The 22,270-nt window shown below is 57.6% G+C and overlaps 2 protein-coding genes across 2 annotated transcripts in view; both read right to left on the bottom strand.

Annotated features, from left to right (window-relative positions):
• Positions 1-22,270, bottom strand: part of LOC144279334 (alpha-1B-glycoprotein-like) — a 937,253-nt gene that overhangs the window by 863,791 nt on the left and 51,192 nt on the right. The window contains exons 5-6 of the mRNA XM_077840806.1: positions 20,699-20,983; positions 17,873-18,159 (exon numbers count right to left, since the gene is read on the bottom strand). Coding sequence (XP_077696932.1) covers positions 17,873-18,159; positions 20,699-20,983 — 572 coding nt within the window. The remainder of the gene's footprint in view (positions 1-17,872; positions 18,160-20,698; positions 20,984-22,270) is intronic.
• Positions 13,200-17,764, bottom strand: LOC144279045 (uncharacterized). Its single transcript, XM_077840481.1, has 5 exons — positions 16,424-17,764; positions 15,878-15,905; positions 15,567-15,616; positions 15,002-15,039; positions 13,200-14,745 (listed from the first exon to the last, which is right to left on the bottom strand). The coding sequence occupies exons 1-5, from the start codon at positions 16,863-16,865 to the stop codon at positions 14,596-14,598; spliced, it is 708 nt and encodes a 235-aa protein (XP_077696607.1). The 5' UTR covers positions 16,866-17,764; the 3' UTR covers positions 13,200-14,595.

The following is a 22,270-nucleotide window of genomic DNA, read 5'->3' as shown; positions in this document are numbered from 1 at the left end:
GTGTCTCTCTGACTGAACCTGTCACACCGTGAGCACAAGCCCCTACAGTACGTGCTAGAGGAGTCGCCCCTGGGCGGGGAACATTGGACTCCCTATGGAGCAGAACCTGGAGGGTGATGGAGTCCCACTCGGTGGCCCAGCCAGGCTGGTTCTGCCCAGGGCTGCCAGTGGGGAGCAGGGACGAAGCAGGGCTCAGCAAGGGGAAGGCACCACCTGCATCTGCGGGGAGCCCAGAGCACTGGGGGGCCGGGCACTCAATAACTAGCCCCTTCCCGGCCGGATTCCCAGCACCGCCCGCTCTGCCCGCTCCCTTTCCTTGGGGCTGGGCACCCGGCATTTCACAGCCACGGTCACCCCACCCACTTGCCACCTGCCGCTTCGTAGCCAGCTCCTGCCTGGGGGTCCCCATCGAGTCTAAACTGGCCACCCCCAGTTATGGCCTCCTTCTCAGACACCTGCTGTTGTCCCCCGTCCATCCAGGACCTCACTGGGTAGGGTGCGTTAGGCCCTAGCACTTTCCCAACCCGCAGCTGGGTAGTTAAATCCCCCAGGGCCACCAGGGCTCATCGCCCAGCCCTAAGCTGGGCCCCTCCCCGCATCCCACAAAATCCCATTCCCCGCAGCATCCCTATTCAGAGCCCCTGGTCCCCTGTGTGGGGGGAGGCTGCGTCTGCCCTGGCACTGGAATAACGGCACTTACTGCACCCCCAGTGTCTGTCCCCCTCCTCCCTCTGCAGCGGGGTCCCCCAGACCCTTTTCTGTCCCCCCTTTCTCCCTAGACCTCCCCCTCCCAGTATTTCTATTGTACAAACCCCCAGAGCTTCATGCCCCCTGCCCCCCAAATCTCCCCACCCCAGGGGCGGCTGTGATACCAGAGCCTCCAAATGTCCCCTAATGTTGCAGCTGACGAAGGCGAGTGAGAAGTTCCGGCAGCCTCACGAGAACCTGGACGAATGAACGTTGGGGGGAATGTTGGCGAGAAAGAAAGACAGGATTTGTCCAACCCAAGTGGCCGCCAGACAGACCCCTTGGGTGGGGCTGGGGCCCGCCTGGGACACAGGAGAAGGGGGGGAGGAGAAATGCGTGACCCAAAATTGGGGTGCTGGAAAGGAGGCCTCATTGGTAGATAAAATATTGCGGGGACAGGACGTGCCGCCCACCTCCCTTTGGTCCCTTAAAGAAAGAGACGCGTTTCGCCCTCCTGGCTGCCACCCCCCGTCTCCTGGTCCCCCCGGGCTGTCCGGACCCTGCTCCATGGAGACATCCTGAGCAGAGCGGCTGGAGAGAGGGACCCCGACGCCATCGCCCCTCCCCCGGCTGAACCCCCAACCCGGGAGGAAACGGGGTCGGACTTAAACAGCAGCCACGGCGACACTGGCTGCAGCCCAGCTCCACCGGCTCCTCTGCCCCCCAGGACAGTCACTAGCGTCTCCGGGGCCAGCGGGGAGACGCCCAAACCCGGGGGATTTTCCGGCTAGAGACTCACTCCAGCGAACGGGGCCGGGGCCGGAACAAACCCCTCGTTTCACACGGCGCCTGCCACGGCTCCCTGGTTCCTGCTCTGCTGGGTCTGTCACAGCCGGTCCCAGGGGTCACTGGGGGTTTCCCGTGGGACTGAGCAGGCTGCGGGCTCTGGACCCCGCCCCGGCCCGTGTTTAACCCTGCTCAGTGTGGGGCAGGGGCTGGGGCGTGTTCAGGCCCTTTATTGAGTCTCCACCAGCGCTTCTGGACACCCCCACAGCGGGTTTTTGGGGGGAGCCAGCTGAGGGGGAGCCGGGAGTTTGGGCGAAGTAGGTTGGGAGTGTTGGGAGGGGGGTAGAGGGGAGAGGGTTTGGGATGGGGGCTGGACTTTGAGGGCAGAAAGGCTCCCCCCAAAGGTCAGAGCTGGGGGCCAGGATTGTTTGGGGAAGTGAGGGGGGAGGGGGCAGACGGTGCCCTTGTCACGGAGTCCCTGGGCGATGCTCTGGACCTGCTCCCCATGAAGCCAGGCAGGACTCTGGGGAGTCTCCTCTCTGTGAGCAGCCTGTCTGCAGGACACACAGCTCACCCGGCTCCACCTTCCTGGGTCTGACCTCGGAGCATTCAGCATCCTCTGCCCCTCCGTCCGCTTCCCACAGCGAGTCCGCTCAGGCGGGGATCCTGGGGAAGCCAGAGGGTCCTGCGCCCCAACTTCGCAGTCAGACGTGACTCTCAGCCAGCCAGTAAAACAGAGGTTTATTAAACGACAGGAACATGGTCTAAAACAGAGCTTGTAGGTGCAGAGAACGGGACCCCTCAGCTGGGTCCATCTGGGGGGGCAGTGAGCCAGAAAACCACATCTGCCCTTCACTCCATGTCCCGGCCAACCCCAAACTGAAACTCCCTCCAGCCCCTCCTCCTCTGGGCTTTGTTCCTTTCCTGGGCCAGGTGGTGGCTGGGGGGGGGTGGGGGAGGGGGGGTAGGAGGGCCCAGGCCATCAGTTGCCAGGAAACAGGGTGTTGGCCATTCTCTGTGTCCAGACCCCTGCACACACCGGCCCTCTAGGGCTCTGCAGTGATCACACACCCTTATCCCACCACCTAGATACTTAAGAACTGCCTAGGGGAAACTGAGGCACCCCCACACTATTCAGACGACCCATTAAGAACAGTCCCACTTCATCACAGCCAGTCTCCAGGGTCCATTCACTCCCTGGCTTCTCTGCTGGGAAGGCTGGGAGCCAGGTTCTCTTCCCAGCTCTGGGAAGGGAGTGGGGTGAAAGCAGGAGGGACGGGGTCCAGGACTGCTGGGTTCTGTGCACTGCACCACCCCTGACTTGTAGGGGACTGTACAAGTCTTTACTACACACTGAGGTTTATAACATTCAGCTCCACCCATCACCCCCTAACTGATATGGACAGCACTGCCTGCACATGGGGCTTAGGGACAGGGGGTTCACCCATACGTAGCTCAGGACCCCGCTGCATGAGAGATCACCTGTCCCCTCAGCCCCACCTAAGGCCAGCCAGAGAGTCTGACTAGTGGCCCCCTGCGGCTCTGCCCCCCGCCCCGGAGTCGGAAATAGAGTCTGTGACCAGCGGGAGTCACACAAGACCGACCTTCCCCCAGGCCTTGGGAACAGGGGGCTGTGAGTGCAGGGTAGGAAGCGGTTGGGGGTGGATCTCGGGACAGGGGTGGATCTGGGGGGTTCTCCCCCATGGCTGCTCTGACCGGGAACCTTTCGGTTCCCTGAGGGGATCTAGAGCCCACGGACAGGCCCTGTTAGCGTTTGTATGAGCTGAAATAAATCCAGGTGTCCCCCCCGCCGATCCTCACAGCCTGGGCGGGGCAGAACTTTGAACCAGTGAACGGTTCAAATCCTGGCTTCTTTGTCAGAGCCTGGGAGCCAGATTCGGCTCCTAGTTACTCCATGGGGTCGGGGCACAGGAGAACTGTGACGGGTCTTCAGAGGGCAAGTTTGGGTTGTGTTTTGGGGAAGGTTCAGGGCTCGATTCCTCTTTTCCCCACCCCACGCATCCCCTCCCCCATCCTTCATGTTACCACCCTCCCCACAGACTGATACTCACCTCCCCACGCCCCGCTGTGCCCCGCCAGCCAGCAGCCTGGAGAGAAAAGTGGTGTTAAGGGGTCACATCCCAGAGCAACTGGATCCTACACGCTGGTCTCAGATCCCCACCATGGCCACACGCCCTGGTCTCAGATCCCCCCGACCCCGCATGGCCACACGCCCTGGCTGTCTCCGATACTTACTGAGGAGGAGGATGGTGAGAGCAGATGCCATGATGGGGCAGTGGGGGGCCCCCCAGCGCTGCCACCAACACCCCAGAGCCCAGCTCCACCCAGCCTGAGGCCCGAGTGCGAGCGGAATGAGGAACTGCACCGGGGGCTGCAGCCCCAGGAAGCCCGTGATGCGCTCGGCCCCTTTCTTCCCCATCAGCTGGTTTCTCTGCAATCTCCAGCCCAAATCTACCATGGTCAGAGCAAAGCCAGCTCCCTGCAACGCCCGGCAAACCACATCCCCTCCTGCAGCTGGGCTCCCAGCCCCACAGACACCGCGCCTCAGCTCCCTCGTTCTTGGGACCCTATAAACCCTGAGATTCCCCACGACTGGGGCCACCCCACAAGGAAGGACACTTTTGAAAACTGCGACGAACTCCCATCACACAGAGTCCAGTCTCTAAGGTCCATTCATTCCCTGGGTTCTTTGCTGGGAGGGCTGGGAGCCAACCCTCACAGCGGATGGTGACGCTTCCCCCGAGAGCCACCACCCTGCTGGGGCTCACCCAGATGGTGGGTTTGAGAAATTCTCACCCTGCTATCGACAAGAGACAGGAGTTAAACAGGGGAGACACAGCCCCCCACTTCCCCTCCACCCCAATTCAGTCCATCCCTCGTCCAGCCTGTCTGGGAGTCTGTCCCCTACCCGGTTGGCACTGCCTGCCCATGGGGCTCGGGGGCAGGGGGTTCACCCATACGTAGCTCAGAACCCGGCTGCAGGAGAGATCACCTGCCGTGCCCCACCCTACCTGAGGCCAGCCAGGGAGCCTGACCAGTAGGTCCCCCTGCAGCTCTGCCCCCGCCCCGGGGTCGGAAATAGAGTCTGTGACCGGCGGGAGTCACACAAGACCCACCTTTCCCCAGGCCTTGGGAACGGGGGGCTGTGAGTGCAGGGGAGGGAGCTCTTGGGGGTGGATCTGGGGGGTTCTCCCCACGGCTGCACTGACCGTGAACGTGTCGGTTTCCCCTGCAGGAACAGAACCAGCGTCTGTCGGGGCGGGGGAAGGGGCTGAAACACCGACACAGGGATCGCCCCCCACTCTCTGCAACCAGTGCTGGATCAGCCACTGGGCCTATGGGGCCTGTGTGTCCAGGGGCCCTGGCCAAGTGGGGGCCCCTGGAGCCAGGGGCGGCTCTACCAATTTTTCCACCCGAAGCAGTCGCTGCCGAATTGCCGCCGAGCCCGGAAGAGCGGCGGAGCTGCCGCCCTCACTCCCCACTGGGCCCCTGGCCGGGGTGTGGGGACAGAGCTTCTCCGGTCTTGGGGCTGTAGCTGGGGGGTGTCACGGAGTCCCCGGGCAATGCTCTGGAACTGCTCCCTACGAATCCAGGCAGGACTCTGGGGAAGTCTCCTCTCTGGGAGCAGCCTGTCTGCAGGACACACAGCTCCCCCGGCTCCACCTTCCTGGGTCTGACTTCGGAGCATTCAGCCTCCTCTGCCCCTCCATGCGATTCCCACAGCGAGTCTGCCCACGCGGGGTCCTCTGGACTTTGTCCCTTTCGGGGCCAGGAGGGCACCGGATTCCTTTGTTCTCCAACCCTTTAGCTCTCACCTTGCAGGGGGGAAGGGCCAGGCCCTCAGGTGCCAGGAAACAGGGTGTTGGCCATTCTCTGTGTCCAGACCCCTGCACACACCTGCCCCCTAGGGCTCTGCAAGGATCATACACCCTTATCCCACCCCCTAGATACTTAAGAACTGCACAGGGGAAACTGAGGCGCCCCCACACTATTCAGAGGAAACATTAAGAACTGTCCCGCTTTGTCACATCTCTCCCCCCTTCGAGATCGAACTGGGCGGGGTCACTTTAGCTGTTGACCTGGGGAAGTTCGAGGCCACCAATGTTCCCATGGATGCCCCAGCATCTCTCCCATTCCTTGGTGGGAGTTACACCAAGCCCTTCCAGTTTCACACCCTCCCTTAGGTCGGGGGTGGTCGATAGCACTCGCAGTCCGCATGTGGGAAGGTTTATGTGGCCCGTGCCCTTTGGCCACCCGAAAATCCCCGGGGGTCAAACTGCGATTGGGTCTTCTCCCAGGGCTCCAGTCTGGAGGGCTGCAATTTGGGCTCTCTTGTTTAAGAGCCCCCATCTTGACCTGGGCCACATACTGTTTACTTACAGAATTAGCATGGAGACATTCTTCTCTCAACAACCTTGCCTCCCCAACAAGCTGGCCAAACACAGCCACTTGGTTAGAGGACTGTTTAACTTTCTTAACAGCTTTCACTCCATCTGAGACCTTCTCAAAGCTCTCCACGCTGGATCTTTCAACAAGAAAGTCAGTGGATCCATTCACAACAGAAAATTTCTGGCTGTTAAGAACTGAAACTTTCTTGATTAAATCACTTTCACACCCTTCAGTTGCAGTAAACTGCTTGCAAAGACTCCATGAAGATTCCTTTCCCGAGGGGCTTTTCTATGCAACAATTCACATTTCACAGAAATTCTGCTCTTACTCTCTTTACCTAGGGCTTGCTCAAGAGGAACACTTTCCTGAGCAACAACAGACTCTTTCCGGGTCTCAGTTACATCCCCTTTCAGGCAAACTGACAGACTTTCTAGATAAAAGGTCAGAAGCCTTCTCCTTCCCTTTGCCACACACAAGTTCAGGAATCTTTTCCTTCCTGCTACAGGTTTCCACATCCTCTGTAGGTAACACAATCAAATCATCTTCATGCTCTCCTTGTGCCCAGGCTTGGATCTCACCCTGATTAGACAGAGTTGCTACACCCTTTCCCAACAACACACTAGCAACAGGCAAAATACAAGCACCAGAATTGTCTGGTCTCTGGGATTTTACATAGACCGTAACTGGATGCGACCTAGTTACAGGGCCATTCTCCGGAGCAGACCCAAACTTAGGACCCTTCCCTTCCTGGGCTTGAGCTGAATCCAGAATCAACTCTGAGTCCACTGCACTATCCTCAACCATCACAGGCTGCAAGGCCCCTTCTGTCTGCTCCACAGACAAAGAAGAGCCAGACACACTTTCTCCTTTACCAGACACACAGCTTGGGATCTCATTTCCCTTGTCCCAGCACACAGGGCTGGTCACAGACAACTGCTTGGAGACCGGAGTAGCTCCCTCCATAAGCAAGTCACAGGCACATTTCCTTCACCGTCCCAATTCTCCACACAGACATATAGGTTGGGGTCAGGAGTGGGAGCCTGTCCACCTCCCCACCCATCTGGCTGACGGAGGGACAGCAATTTAGTCTCGAGGTTCCCTGCGGAACTGGCCCCCCGGGGTCTATCCCCACTAACCCCTGGGAGGTCCCCTAGGCCTCTCCGCTCTCCCAACGCCAGTTCATGCTGCTGCTGCTTTTGCAGCTCTTTCTCGGGCTCTCACTGTCTCTCACAGTCCTCTTGCTCTCTCGGACTCAGCTCCAATCCCGTCCGTCTCCAATCCCCCGATGGGGAACCCGATCATGAAGACCCCCATCTGGTCGGGGACTGGAGTCTTGGGGATGCCTGGCTGCTACTCCAGCTGCTCCCAGATCCTGTTCCTAAGAATCTGTTCCTAAGAGCGGTCATCCTCCTCCAGCTGCACGATTAACTGTGCTTTGGTGAACTTTCCAATGCGCAACCCTCTCTTTCTGCACAGGGTTACAATGTCCTTCTTAAGGAGACGGTGACAGGCCATCACTCCGCTCCTCCCAAGTTGTTGTGGACTCACAGGCCTGTGTGCTCTCAGCTCCCCACGGTTTCCAGGGAGAACCCCTAGTGTGCCAGCCCTTCTCGAGATCACCACCTCTTTGCCAGGGTCGAGCTGCAGACTCCTCCGCCCCTGGGACCGCTCGCTGCAATCCCCAAGGGAACCCTGTTACTGCAAAAGTCCTTCTCTCTGGTCACACACTCTCAGGGGTTAACCCCCCCCCCCAAAACTGTCTCTCTCTGAATCTTCAGCACACCTGCTCCCCATCAATCCCCCTTCGTTTTACTGCTCCCCAGTCACTTACTGCAGGAAGCGCCGTCCACGGGGTGCAGTAGATCCCACTGCTGCCACCAGTTGTCACGGAGTCCCCGGGCGATGCTCTGGAACTGCTCCCCATGAAGCCAGGCAGGACTCTGGGGAAGTCGCCTTTCTGTGAGCAGCCTGTCTTCAGGACACAAAGCTCACACAGCTTGCACCTTCCTGGGTCTGACCTCAGAGCATTCAGCATCCTCTGCCCCTCCGTGCGCTTCCCACAGCGAGTCCGCCCAGGCGGGGTCCTGGGGAAGCCAGAGGGTCCGGCACAGTTGGACGTGACTCTCAGCCAGTCAGTAAAACAGAGGTTTATTAGACAAAAGGAACATGGTCTAACACAGAGCTTGTAGGTGCAGAGAACAGGACCCCTCAGCTGAGTCCACTTTGGGGGGCAGTGAGCCAGACAACCACGTCTGCACTTCACTCCATGTCCCAGCCAGCCCCAAACTGAAACTCCCTCCAGCCCCTCCTCCTCTGGGCTTTGTCCCTTTCCCCGGCCAGGAGGTCACCTGATTCCTTTGTTCTCCAACCCTTTAGCTCTCACCTTGCAGGGGGGAAGGGCCCAGGCCATCAGTAACCAGAAAACAGGGTGTTGGTCATTCTCTGTGTCCAGACCCCTACACACACCTGCCTTTCAGGGCTCTACAATGATCATATACCCTTATCCCACCACCAGATACTTAAGAACTGCCTAGGGGAAACTGAGGCACCCCCACACTATTCAGAGGAAATATTAATAACAGTCCCACTTCGTCACAGTCCCCCAGGAGGCAGCTGCCATTTCCACCCCTCGGCAGCTTCCCCTCTTACTGACCCCTTCCTACTCCTGCCCCCTCAGTTCTGGGTCCCCCACTTTCTTTCACCTCAGTCTCCTGCCCCCACAACACCCCACACCCCCCTCTGCCCCAGGGAGGGAGGTCGGGGTGTGTGAGGGGATAGGAGATGGGGATAGGGCAGAACAGGGTCGGGGACAGGGGCATGAGAGTACACAAGGGTGGTGAAGGGACATGGGACAGGGGGCAAAATTGGAGGGATGGGGACCTGATGGGGGGGATGTGAGGGAACTACAGAATGGGGGGTGGGACTCTCACAGAGCCCCCGGGCGATGCTCTGGAACTGCTCCCCATGAAGCCAGGCAGGACTCTGGGGAAGTCTCCTTTCTGTGAGCAGACTGTCTTCAGGACACACAGCTCACACAGCTTCCACCTTCCTGGGTCTGACCTTGGAGCATTCAGCATCCTCTGCCCCTCCGTGCGCTTCCCACAGTGAGTCCACCCAGGCGGGGTCCTGGGGAAGCCTGCTCCCCAACTCTGCAGTCAGACGTGACTCTCAGCCCTGGTCTCCACTAGGAGTTGAGGTTGAATTCACCAGTGTTAAATCGATTTAAACCTGCACCCATCCACATGACAAAGCCCTTTTTTCAACTTAAAGGGCTCTTAAAACTGATTTCTTTACTCCACCCCTGACAAGGGGATTAGCACTGAAATCGGTCTTGCCGGGTTGAAATGGCGGTAGTGTGGATGCAATTCAACGTTATTGGCCTCCGGGAGCTGTCCCAGAGTGCTCCATTGTGACTGCTCTGGACAGCACTCTCAACTCAGATGCACTGGCCAGGTAGACAGGAAAAGGCCCATGAACTTTTGAATCTATTTGGCCAGCATGGCAAGCTGCAGGTGAGTGCAGAGCTCATCAGCAGAGGTGACCATGATGGAGTCCCAGAATCGCAAAAGAGCTCTAGCATGGACCGAACGGGAGGTACGGGATCTGATGGCTGTATGGGGAGAGGAATCCGTGCTATCAGAACTCTGTTCCAGTTTTCGAAATGCCAAAACATTTGACAAAATCTCCCAGGGCATGAAGGACAGAGGCCATAACAGGGACCCGAAGCAGTGCCGCGTGAAACTTAAGGAGCTGAGGCAAGCCTACAAGAAAACCAGAGAGGCAAACGTCCGCTCCGGGTCAGAGCCCCAAACATGCCGTTTCTATGATGAGCTTCATGCCATTTTAGGGGTTCAGCCACCACTACCCCAGCTGTGTGCTTTGACTCCGTCAAATGAGAGGGAGGCATCACGGAAGCAGGTTTTGGGGACGAGGAAGATGATGATGATGAGGTTGTAGATAGCTCACAGCAAGAAAGCAGAGAAACCGGTTTTCCCGACAGCCAGGAACTGTTTCTCACCCTGGACCTGGAGCCAGTACCCCCCGAACCCACCCAAGGCTGGTTCCTGGACCCACCAGGCGGAGAAGGGACCTCTGGTGAGTGTACCTTTTTAAATAGTATACATGATTTAAAAGCAAGTGTGTTTAATGATTAATTTGCCCTGGCATTCGCGGCCAGTACAGCTACTGGAAAAGTCTACTGACGTGTCTGGGGATGGAGCGGAAATCCTCCAGGGACATCTCCATAAAGCACTCCTGGATGTACTCCCAAAGCCTTTGCAAAAGGTTTCTGGGGAGGGCAGTCTTATTTCATCCACCATGGTAGGACGCTTTACCACGCCAGGCCAGTAGCATGTAGCCGGGAATCATTGCAGAAGAAAGCATTGCAGTGTATGTTTGCTGGAGTTCAAACAACATCCATTCTTTATCTCTCTGTGTTATCCTCAGGAGAGTGATATCATTCATGGTCACCTGGTTGAAATAGGGTGCTTTTCTTCAGGGGACATTCAAAGGTGGCCGTTCCTGCTGGACTGTTTGCCTGTGGCTGAACAGAAATGTTCCCCACTGTTAACCACGTGGTGGGGAGAGGGGTTAGCCACGTGGTGGGGGGAGGCAAAATGTGACCTTGTAACGAAAGCACACTTGTTCTATGTATGTAATGTTAACAACAAGGTTTACCGTGAAAGAGTGTACCCACTGTTCTATAAAATGTGTCTTTTTAAATACTACTCTCCTTTCTTTTTCTCCACCAGCTGCATGTGTTTCAAGGATCACAGGATCTTCTCCTTCCCAGAGGCTAGCGAAGATTAGAAGTCGAAAAAAATGCACTTGCGATGAAATGTGTTCTCTGACCTCATGCTGTCCTCCCACACTGACAGAGCACAGACGAATGCATGGAGGCAGACAATGTCAGAGTGCAGGAAAGCACAAAGTGACCAGGAGGAGAGGTGGTGGGCTGAAGAGAGTAAGTGGCGGGCTGAAGAGAGGGCTGAAGCTGAAAGGTGGCGGCAGCGTGAAGAGAGGAGGCAGGATTCAATGCTGAGGCTGCTGGAAGATCAAACCAATATGCTCCAGAGTATGGTTGAGCTGCAGGAAAGGCAGCAGGAGCACAGACCGCCGCTACAGCCCCTGTGTAACCAACCGCCCTCCTCCCCGAGTTCCAAAGCCTCCTCATACAGATGTCCAAGAATGGGTGGGGGGGCCTCCGGCCACGCAGCTACTCCACCCCAGAGGATTGCCCAAGCAACAGAAGACTGGCATTCAATAAGTTTTAAAGTTTTAAAGTGCTGTGTGGCCTTGTCCTTCCCTCCTCCACCACCCCTCCCGGGCTACCTTATTATCCAACTATTTATCCTCCTATTTGTGTGATGAATTAATAAAGAATGCATAAATGTGAAGCAACAATGACTTTATTGCCTCTGCAAGTGGTGATCAAAGGGGGGAGGGGAAGGTGGTTAGCTTACAGGGAAGTAGAGTGAACCAAAGGGGGGGCAGGGTTCAACAAGGAGAAACAAACAGAACTTTCACACCGTAGCCTGGCCAGTCATGAAACTGGTTTTCAAAGCTTCTCTGATCGCACCGCACCCTCCTGTACTCTTCTAACCTCCCTGGTGCCTGGCTGTGCATAACCAGTGGCCAGGCGATTTGCCTCAACCTCCCACCCCACCATAAACGTCTCCCCCTTACTCTCAGAGATATTGTGGAGCACACAGCAAGCAGTAATAACAATGGGAATATTGGTTTTCCTGAGGTCTAAGCGAGTCAGTAAACTGCGGCAGCGCGCTTTTAAACGTCCAAATGCACATCCTACCACCATTTTGCACTTGCTTAGCCTGTAGTTGAACAGCTCCTGACTGCTGTCCAGGCTGCCTGTGTATGGCTTCATGAGCCATGGCATTAAGGAGTAGGCTGGGTCTCCAAGGATAACTATAGGCATTTCAACATCCCCAGTGGTTATTTTCTGGTCTGGGAAGAAAGTCCCTTCCTGCAGCTTTTGAAACAAACCAGAGTTCCTGAAGATGCGAGAGTCATGTACCTTTCCTGGCCATCCCACATTGATCTTGGTGAAACATCCCTTGTAATCCACCAGTGCTTGCAGCACTATTGAAAAGTACCCCTTGCAGTTTATGTACTCGCTGGCTTGGTGCTTCGGTGCCAAGATAGGGATATGGGTTCTGTCTATGGCCCCACCACAGGTAGGGAATCCCATTGCAGCAAAGCCATCCACTATGACCCGCACATTTCCCAGGGTCACTACCCTTGATATCAGCAGATCTTTGATTGCGTTGCCTTCTTGCATCACAGCAGCCCCGACAGTAGATTTGCCTACTCCAAATTGATTCCCGACTGACCCGTAGCTGTCTGCGGTTGCAAGCTTCCACAGGGCTATTGCCACTCGCTTCTCAGCTGTGAGGGCTGCTCTCATCTTGGTATTCTTGTGCTTCAGGGCAGGGGAAAGCAAGTCACAAAGTTCCATGAAAGTGCCCTTATGCATGCGAAAGTTTCACAGCCACCGGGAATCGTCCCAGACCTGCAACACTATGCGATCCCACCAGTCTGAGATTGTTTCCCGGGCCCAGAATCGGCGTTCCACGGCATGAACCTGCCCCATTAGCACCATGATGCCCACATTGCCAGGGCCCGTGCTTTGAGAGAAGTCTGTGTCCATGTCCTCATCACTCTCGTCACTGCTCTGACATCACCTGCTCGCCCGGTTTCGCTTTGGCAGGTTCTGGTGCTGCATATACTGCTGGATAATGCGCGTGGTGTTTAATGTGCTCCTAATTGCCAAAGTGATCTGAGCGGGCTCCATACTTGCCGTGGTGTGGAATCTGCACAGGTAAGTCAGGAAAAAAGGCGCGAAACGATTTTCTGCCGTTGCTTTCACGGAGGGAGGGAGGGAAGCGGGGGCCTGACGACATGTGCCCAGAACCACCCGTGACAATGTTTTAGCCCCATCAGGCATTGGGATCTCAACCCAGAATTCCAGTGGGCGGCGGAGACTGCGGGAACTGTGCGACGGCCACCCACAGTGCAACGCTCCGGAAGTCGACGTGAGCCTCGGTACTGTGGAAGCGCTCCGCCCAGTTAATGCACTTAGAGCATTTTGTGTGGGGACACACACACTCGACTATATAAAAACGATTTCTAAAAACCGACTTCTATAAATTCGACCTAATTTCATAGTGTAGACATACCCTTTGCCAGCCAGTAAAACAGAGGTTTATTAGACGACAGGAACATGGTCTAACACAGAGCTTGTAGGTACAGAGAACTGGACCCCTCAGCCGGGTCCATTTTGGGGGGCAGTGAGCCAGACATCCCTGTCTGCACTTCACTAGATGTCTACAGCCAGCCCCAACCGACTCACCTTCCAGCCCCTCCTCCTCTGGGCTTTGTCCCTTTCCCAGGCCGGGAGGACACCTGATTCCTTTGTACTCCAACCCCTTTATCTCTCACCTTGCAGGGGGGAAGGGCCGAGGCCATCAGTTGCCAGGAGACAGAGTGTCAGCCATTTATGTACATTGGCCCTTTGCTCTGCAACAATTACACCCCCTTATCCCATCACCTAGACACTTAAGAAATGCATAGGGGAAACTGAGGCACCCGTACAGTATTCAGAGGAAACATTAAGAAGAGTCCCACTTCATAGAATATCAGGGTTGGAAGGGACCTCAGGAGGTCATCTAGTCCAACCCCCTGTTCAAAGCAGTACCAATCCCCAACTAAATCATCTCAGCCAGGGCTTTGTCAAGCCTGACCTTAAAATCTTCTGAGGAAGGAGATTTTTATCAATCAATATTCATGGTGGAAAAGGAGTTTCTATTTTCCTTATTCTGCATCTATCTATCTGTGGGCTTGGGCTTCTCATTTCCCCAAGATAATAAAAAGACTGCCCACCTGAGTACTAAGATACGGGTTGATGAATCCAGACCTTGTAGTACACACCTAGAGTGCAACATTGCACATGGCTGTGTCACACTTCCATTCAAAGTTACCTTATTTGTAGCCTAAGTAATTTGAGACCATCTATTTGTATAATTTGAAAATATAGTTTTCCTTCTTTTATTCTAAAATTTTATTTTCAAATTTGTCTTAAGTCAACTTAAAATATCTAAAATAACTGGCTGACTATGCCTTTCTTATTACTTAGCAAATTCTGGAGTTCTGTACAGCATCACAGACCCTTCTGCAGCTTCGCCCAGAGTCAGGGTGTGAACCCCGGCATCCTGCCCAACGGACGACCTTCCCCAGAGGAGCTGCAACCCAGCGCCAGGCGAGGGGTCCCTGTATAACCAGCACCCCACCCCAGATGGGGCTGCATCCCTACGTTGGACGAGGGGTCCCTGTATAACCAGCCCACGCACCCCACCCCATCTCGCCCAGGTGTTACACACATTCACAGCAGGGGCCCAGGGGGGCTGGTTTGTGGTTCTGTGTTTATTACAAAGCTGGAGATTAACAGGATGCAAAATAACATAGACAGCCTCAGCACATCCTCTCCTCATCCCGGTGCTAAGCCCCCGACACCAGCCCTACATGTGGGTCTGGACAGGGCAGGGGGCCAGCAGCTCGATGGGATGGGGCAGTAGCAGGGGGAGGGCAGCGTCTCCCCTAAATCTTCTTAGAAGCAGAGTTCTCTGGGGCTGGCGCTGCAGGGGGGGTGAGTCTGTCCCCCCCTGGGGCCAGGTGCCCCATGGCTGCAGGGGGCTCTCACTGCGGGGCCCCCCGGGCCCTGTTGATCGCGGCGTACACGCTGGGCTCGGCAGACTCAGGGGCAGGGGCCAGTTTCCCCTGCTTGGCCTGCAGCACCTGGACGTCCAGCTCGGCGTAGGTGAGTCCCTGGGCACTGGGGTCGGGCTCCTGGGGCAGGGAGGGGAGAGAGTCACTGGGGTGTGTGTGTGTGAATCTACCAACACCCCAACACACACACAGCACAGGGTACACACACACACACAGAAGCCCACCACTCTCCTACCAGCCTGACCCCCACCCCAAGCCACTGAGTGTGCCAGGAAAGGTGTATTTGTGGGGGGGGGGGGGCTGTGAGGGGGTTGCTGGGGCCCATGTGGGGCAAGGTTGGGGGGTCAGGCCCCATGGGGGAACAGGGGACACTTACCAGGGTCTGTGGCTCTTTTCCCTCATCGATAGAGGAGTCTGCGGAACAGAGACACTCGCTGAGCTGCACCCCCGGACGGCCCAGAGCAGGACCCCACACCCAGCTCCAACCCCCCACATCCATCCCAGGGGGTCAGAGCCTGGCAGAGCCATCCCCTCCCCGCCCCACACCATGGGCCAGGGTCATTAGCCCAGTGTTACAGAGAGGAAAACTGAGTCACAAAGATGTCGAGGGGGTTACAGCGGGGGCAGGGGGCTGGGAGTCAGAAATCCTGGGTTCTCGCCCTGGCTCAGGAGGAGAGTGGGGTCTAGCTAGTGGTTAGAGCAGGGGGCTGGGAGCCAGGAGTGGAGGGGGAACTAGAGCGGGAAGGGATGGTGGCCCCAGGGAGCTCCTGGGAGTCCAACACTCTCAGCTGACACCAGCTACCTCTGGGACCCCCTCCTTAGTCCCGCCCAGCAGCAGCTGTAAATCAGACCCTGCCCCATATGGGTGGAGCCCTCCCACAAGCCCCGTCCCTCCCTGGGGTCCTGCCCCACCCTGGTACCCCCTTGGGTGTGTTACTCACAGACGGGGTCTTGCTGAGCCGATGCCTTTAATGCCCCCATAGGGCTGGTGCTAAAAGAGAAAATCCCCTTGTAAATGTCATATCCCCCCACTGCGGAGAGATTCCCCAACACACCTAGAGAGACCCCCATCCTGCCTCACACTGAACCCAGTTCGCTAGAACTCAGGACTCCTGGTCACCCCCCAACACACACACCCACACCTCCCTGCTGTAACCACTAGACCCCCACTCCCCTCCCAGATGAAGGAGAGAACCCAGGAGCCCTGTGACCCCGGCAGGTCGATTGGGAGAGGGAGGAGCCGAGTTCCTACCTGCTGGGTCTCGGTGCAGCTCCTTTTCCTGCAGAGGGACACAAACCAGAATCCCCCATGAGCAGATCGGGATCCCCCGGTCCCAGCAGAGGGCAGCAGGGGTGGGGGGCAGCACAACACTGTAGCATGCGCCAGGGGAGGGGCAGATTAACTTTGGGGGGCTTTTCCTGTCCCTAATCCTCCCTCCTTAGTGACTCGCTATAACAAACCTGATCCATAGGTCGGCTCCCCTGGCACCCCATGTACCAGGCATGGAGTCGGTGGCTCTTAATAAAGGGACCCCTCGCCCGGCGCTGAGATGCGGCCACCTCTGGGGTGGGGCAAGGGGACTGGTTATATGGGGACTCCTCAGCCTGTGCTGAGATGCGGCCCCTCTGGGGTGGGACAGATGTGTGTGTACAGGGATAACCCATGCAGTAGAACCCCCTGCTGAGCCCCCACCCCACTCCTTGGCTTTCCCGGCACCGTCCCCCATCCAAGCCGTAACGCCATCCCGCCCTGCTTAGCGGCAGGTTTAACCCTTTCCTCGCTGGGTGGGGCACTTACTGGCTTGGGTTTTTCGGAAGCAGAGGAAGGCCACCAGGAGGAGGAAGAGGCCGGCGGCTGCCGCGCTTGCCCCGGCGATGATGTGGCTGGTCAGACACGGAGGTGCCAGAGATCCCGATTCTCCTGGGAAACAGCAGCAGGCCGTGAGTGCTGGGAGGGGCTGGTCTGTTCCCCCCCAGCCTCTCCCACCCCAGGCAGCACCCAAGGGGCTGGGACACCGCAGGGCACAACCAGGAAAAAAATCTATGGGGAGGATGTTGGGGGGTCCCAGGGGATCAAGTGGGGTCAGATCAAGCAAGATTTGGGGGATTTGTAGTGCTAGGGGACACTGGGCTGCAGTGGGCTGGGGGCTCAGTAGGGGGCGTTCACCCCATCGGTCAGAGCTGGCCCCATTGCCCCAGCATGGTACTGGGGGAGCTGTCTGATCCAGCCTGGCCGTCATTTCTAAGGCATTTCACCCCCTTCCTCATGGCCACACTGACTCAGGCCAAAGGGCCCATCTAGCCTGGTATCCCGCCTCCCATGATGGCTGCCCCTGGCAGCCTCACATGGACCTCAGGTCACCACCCCCATGGCCACTGATGGGCCCAGCTGCGCCCAGAGGGGGCCTCCGGCTGCCCTGTTAGCAGGGCGGGTTCGTGTCTGAGCAGGAGGCTTCGCTCCCCGCCCAAATCCATTGACGGGGGGAGCCACTGCCCCTGAGAACAGCCTCCATCCCTCCCCCTGGGTAACCACTGGGGAAGCTGCCCCATAATCTGTGACTCAAGAGATTCTCCCCTGGTCCCACACTGGACTCTCACTCCCCCCTGCGACCCTGGGCCGGGGTGGGGGGACAGAGTTCTTGGGTCCTGGGGCCGCAGTTGAGGGGGGCAGAAAGTAGCAAATGGGTTGTGGGGCTGCAGTGGGGGGACGGAATGGGTCGGGACCGGGGAAGGGGCAGAAAGGGGTGGGGCTGTGGGCGGGGCTGCAGGCCGAGGAGGCGGGACAGGAGAGGGAGGGCAGGTGAAAAGGTGGGGATAGACTCCCCCTTGCTCTGGCCCAGGGCCCCAGGAAACCTTAATCCAACTCTGCGCGTGACTCAGCATCGATCGTTACTGTCAGTCCCGGGGAGGGGGGTTTGTGGCTGGGGACGGAGCTGGCTGAGCAGCCCCTGGGCCCTGATTCCTCTGTGCATCCCCAGTGCAGGGGCAGCCGGGGGAGCATCCCCTGGGAAAGGCCCCTGCTCTGCAGCTCCCCCTGGGGGCAGGGATCCCCCCTCCCTCAGCTGTGAACCTCCAGGAGCTGTTGCTCCCCCCTGCCTGGGGAACCCCCCAGTGACACTGTCCCCACTCCCTGTCCAGGCGAGTCCTAGGGCTCTGGGCAGAGCCTGACTCTGAGTATCCCATCTGGGTGCCGACCGTCTGAGGGTCCGGCTGGGAGCAGGGACGTGGAGCCGGGCCCCTCCCCTGCTACCACCAGCTGCACGGGGTCGCTGGGCTCCGAGGAGTTGAAGGGATCTGATCGGGGCCGGTAGCTGCAGCTGTAGTTCCCTCCGTTCTGCCGGCCCACGGTGGGGATGTGGAACTCGGCCCCGTCCCCAGCAGGGTCCATGTGTCGCGGCGGGTTCAGGTCTCCAGCCTTGTGCAGGAAGAACCTCACGTCCCGGCTCTGCCCCTGACACCGGATGGTGACGTCTGCCCCTGGGGCGGTGACCCCGGTGGGGCTCAGAGAGATGGAGGGTCTGGGTAAGCTGGGATCTGCGCACAGGAGACAGGCTGTGAGAGCCAGACCCGGGCACCCACCCAGCCCTGACCTCCAGCAGCAGAAGAGAAGAGTGAGGGGGGATTTGATAGCAGCCTTCAACTCCCTGAAGGGGGGCTCCAAAGAGGATGGAGCTGGGCTGTTCCCAGTGGGGGCAGATGACAGAACAAGGAGCGATGGTCTCAGGTTGCAGTGGAGGAGGTCTCTTTTGGATGTTAGGAAACACTATTGTGACGGTGCCCCCGTAAGGCTTTATGAAAATATACTTGTCAATCCATATATGACATAACTAGAATGTGTTTTATGCTACATATGCCACGTAACATTTCTCTGTCAAGGTTATCACCTACTGAACCTATTCACCCTATTTGTATGCATGTGTCCTTATCGTATTCGAAGTTATGAGTATTGGCTGCGTACTTGTTTGATTGCGAGTAGCTTTCAGTGAAGCAGTTGGTCAGCTTCCTGAGAAAGGACTGTTCTCAGTAAGTGCCCAATCAAGAAGCCCTTAAGCCAACAATGAACTTGGAGACGCCAGTCCACATCTGGGCTTTCCCAGGAATGTGGCGTGGCTGGTAAGGAACTCAGTCACGAGTGGACATGTGAATTGCCCAGGTGACCCCAAAACTCCATTTTGTAGCTGGACTTTGCATAGGAGAGAGGAGAGGGTCTCCACCCACAAGAGAAAGTCTATTTAAACCTCTGGAAGACCCCTCCATTTTGTCTTCAGCTGGCTAAAGAGAGAGCCTCTCCACCCCCAAAGACACCTGAAAGAAACTGGAACAAAGGGCAGTAACTACAGGGGATGGGAGTGATAGCTGGACCCAGACTAGAAGGAGATTTGTCTGTAAAAGGAAGCTTCCTGGAACTGGTGAGGTTTTTATCTGTCTTCAGTTTGATTAGACATAGACATGCGTGTTTTATTTTATTTTGCTTGGTAATTCACTTTGTTCTGTCTGTTACTACTTGGAACCACTTAAATCCTACTTTCTGTATTTAATAAAATCACTTTTTACTTATTAATTAACAAAGAGTCTGTATTAATACTGGGGGGGCAGAGGGGCAAACAGCTGTGCATATCTCTCGATCAGTGTTATAGAGGGCGAAAAATTTATGAGTTTACCCTGTATAAGCTTTATACAGAGTAAAACAAACTTATTTGGGGTTTAGACCCGACTGGGAGTTGGGCATCAGAGTGTTAAAGACAGGAACACTTCTGTAAGCTGCTCTCGGTTAAGCTTGTAGCTTGTGGGACGTGGTTCAGACCTGGGTCTGTGTTTCTGGCCGGCAAGCGCGTCTGGCGCAGCCAGGCAGGATTCTGGAGTGCCAAGCTGGCAAGGAGGGCAGGGGCAGAAGTAGTCTTGGCACATCAGTTGGGAGCCCCAAGGGGGTTTCTGTGATCCAACCCGTAACAACTATTTCACGACCAGGGTGGTGAGGCACTGGAATGGGCTCCCTAGGGAGGCGGTGGAATCTCCATCCTTAGAGGTTTTTAAGGCCCGGCTTGACAAAGCCCTGGCTGGGATGATTTGGTTGGCGTTGGTCCTGCTTTGAGCAGGGGGTTGGACAAGATGACCTCCTGAGGTCTCTTCCAACCCTAATCTTCTATGATTCCCTGTCTGGCCCTGGCATGGGCAGATCCAGGGGCCCCCTGGCAGAGATTTTCTCCCAGATCCCAGAGTCCCCCTGACGCAGAAACCGGGCCCTGTGACCTGGGCTCCCAGTCCCACACACATGGAGCCGCGGCTGCCTAGTTCTTGGGGTCCTCATACGCCGTGTGTGGCCCCTGCCTCATTCACTGCATCCGCCCCCCCACGAGCACAGGGCAACTCAGAGGCTGCTCGCTGGAGCCTGGCACTATAGGGCCTGAGCCCCACACAGGAAGGAAGTCAGCCCCCTGGGAGGCAGTGAGGAGTCTTTAACCCCATTCTACAGGGGGAAACTGAGTCACGGTCAGATTCACTTTCCTTCGTGAGCTCCCAGGGGCAGCGACGGTCTCTTCACTCTGTGTTTATGCAGCGCTGGGCACAAAGGGGTCCTGACCATGGCAGGGGCCCTACATGCTCCCCCAACACAAGGGATCCAGTGCTATTGAGGCCAGTGTTTGCAAAGGTCTCCCCTAACTGTGGGCATCTCGGTTTGTGGGCGGTCGGTCTGAGATCCCCCAAGATTGAGGCCCCCCGACAAAGAAGGACTCTTTTGAAAACCGCGGTGTGCTCCCATCACACAGAGTCTGTGGCCGCGCCAGGAGAACAGAGGGGAGGGGATCACGGGATTAAATAGCGACTCACGGTTCCTACACAAAAGGGGCAACATTAAAGTTACCTCCCTGCCCCAAGTCCCCGGGGGCTGCTGCTCCCCCCTGGCTGGGGAACCCCCCAGTGACTCCGTCCCCGCTCCCTGGCTGGGCGTCCCCACTGCGGGGTCAGGGCTCAGGGCAGAGCCTGGCTCTAAGCGTCCCATTAGCACCGAGCCCCCGTGAGGGTCGGGCTGGGGGTGGGGCTGGGAACGGCGACGCCGAGCAGGGCCCCTCACCTCTCACCGCCAGATCCACAGGGTCACTGGGGGACGACACGGCGAACGGCTCCAATCTGTTCTGATAGGAGCAGCTGTAGCTCCCCCGGTCCTCCCGGCGCACGTTGCTGATGGGAAACACAGCCTCCAACCCCTTCGAAGCCACAGTTTGGAAACGGCGTCCCTCTTTATTCAGCACGAACCGCACGCCCCGGTGCTGCCCCCGACACCAGACGGCCACGGCTCCCCCCAGGGAGACCCCCCCGCTGGGGCTCAGGGAGATGCTGGGTTTGGGGTAGCTGGTCTCTGCAGGGGGAAGCAGACAGGCCGTGAGACGCAGGCCCCGTCACCCAGTCCTGGGGCCCGTCCTCACCACGCAGCCTCAGTGGTCGGTAAGACCTGGCAGCTCTGGGGACGGGCTCCTGGATGCCTTTCCACAGGGGCCCAGTTTCCTCTGAGCCCTGGGCTAACAGCATGAGACACGGAGCAACCCCAGCCCCTGGGGGTCAGAGCTCTGCTCCCAAGTGGGTGACACACCAGTCCAGTGTCTAGGGGTCCATTCACAGGAAGCATCCAGCACAGAGAGAGCACCCTGGAGAGGGGACATCCTTGCCCCTTCCTGAAGTGACCACAACAAGGTTGGGGGTCGAGCCCCCCGGGAATCTGGGGCCCAGCCTTGCTGGGGTTACGAGGACTCTGCCACATGGGAGGGAGGAAGGGGAGCCCTCGAGGTCAGGCAGGCCACTGGGTAAAGGGAGTGGGAGCGAGGACTCAGATCCTTTCACCAGCCAATCCCACCGGGGCGAGTATAAGCCAGGAAAGTTCCCCCCAATAGCGGGACCATTCCCCCGCTTACACACAGCACCACCCCTGACTTGTAGGGGACTGTGCAAGTCTCTCCTATCCACTGAGGTTTATAACCTTCAGCTCCGCCCGTCACCCCCTAACTGATGTGTTACCTGGGAAAGGCCCCCCTGCTCTGCAGCTCCCGCTGGGGGCAGGGATCCCCCCTCCCTCAGCCCTGAATGTCCAGTGGCTGCTTCTTCCCCCGGCTGATAAACCCCCCAGTGACTCTGTCCCCTCTGCTGGGCTCAGGGCAGAGCCTGGCTCTGAGCGTCCCACCAGTGCAGAGACCCACCTTTCCCCAGGCCTTGGGATCGCGGGGTGGGCGGCTGTGAGTGCAGGGGAGGGACGTGTTGGGGCGGGGGCTGATCTTGGGGGTTCTGCCCCACGGCTGCACTGACCGTGAATGTTTCGGTTACCCCGAGGGGATCTAGAGCCCACGGATGGGCCCTGTTAGCGTTTGTATGAGCTGAAATAAATCCACATTCCCCCCGCCCCCCGCAATCTTCCCAGTCTGCGGGGGCAGGACACTGAACCAGTGGATGATTCCCATCTGCTTTGTCAGACCCCGGGAGCCAAGGTCGGCTCCTCGTTACTCCCTGGTGGGGCGGGGCAGAGAAGAACTGGGACGGGTCTGAGCACCTAGGGGGAGTTTGTGTTGAGTTTTGGGTAACGTTCAGGACTCAGATCCCCTCCCCCATCCTTGATGTTACTGTTCTCCCCCCAGACTGATACTCACCTCCCCACGCC

Source organism: Eretmochelys imbricata, chromosome 23 (genome assembly GCF_965152235.1).
Source record: "Eretmochelys imbricata isolate rEreImb1 chromosome 23, rEreImb1.hap1, whole genome shotgun sequence".
Classification (NCBI taxonomy): Eukaryota; Metazoa; Chordata; order Testudines; family Cheloniidae; genus Eretmochelys; species Eretmochelys imbricata.
This window is presented reverse-complemented; position numbering and strand designations above follow the sequence as displayed.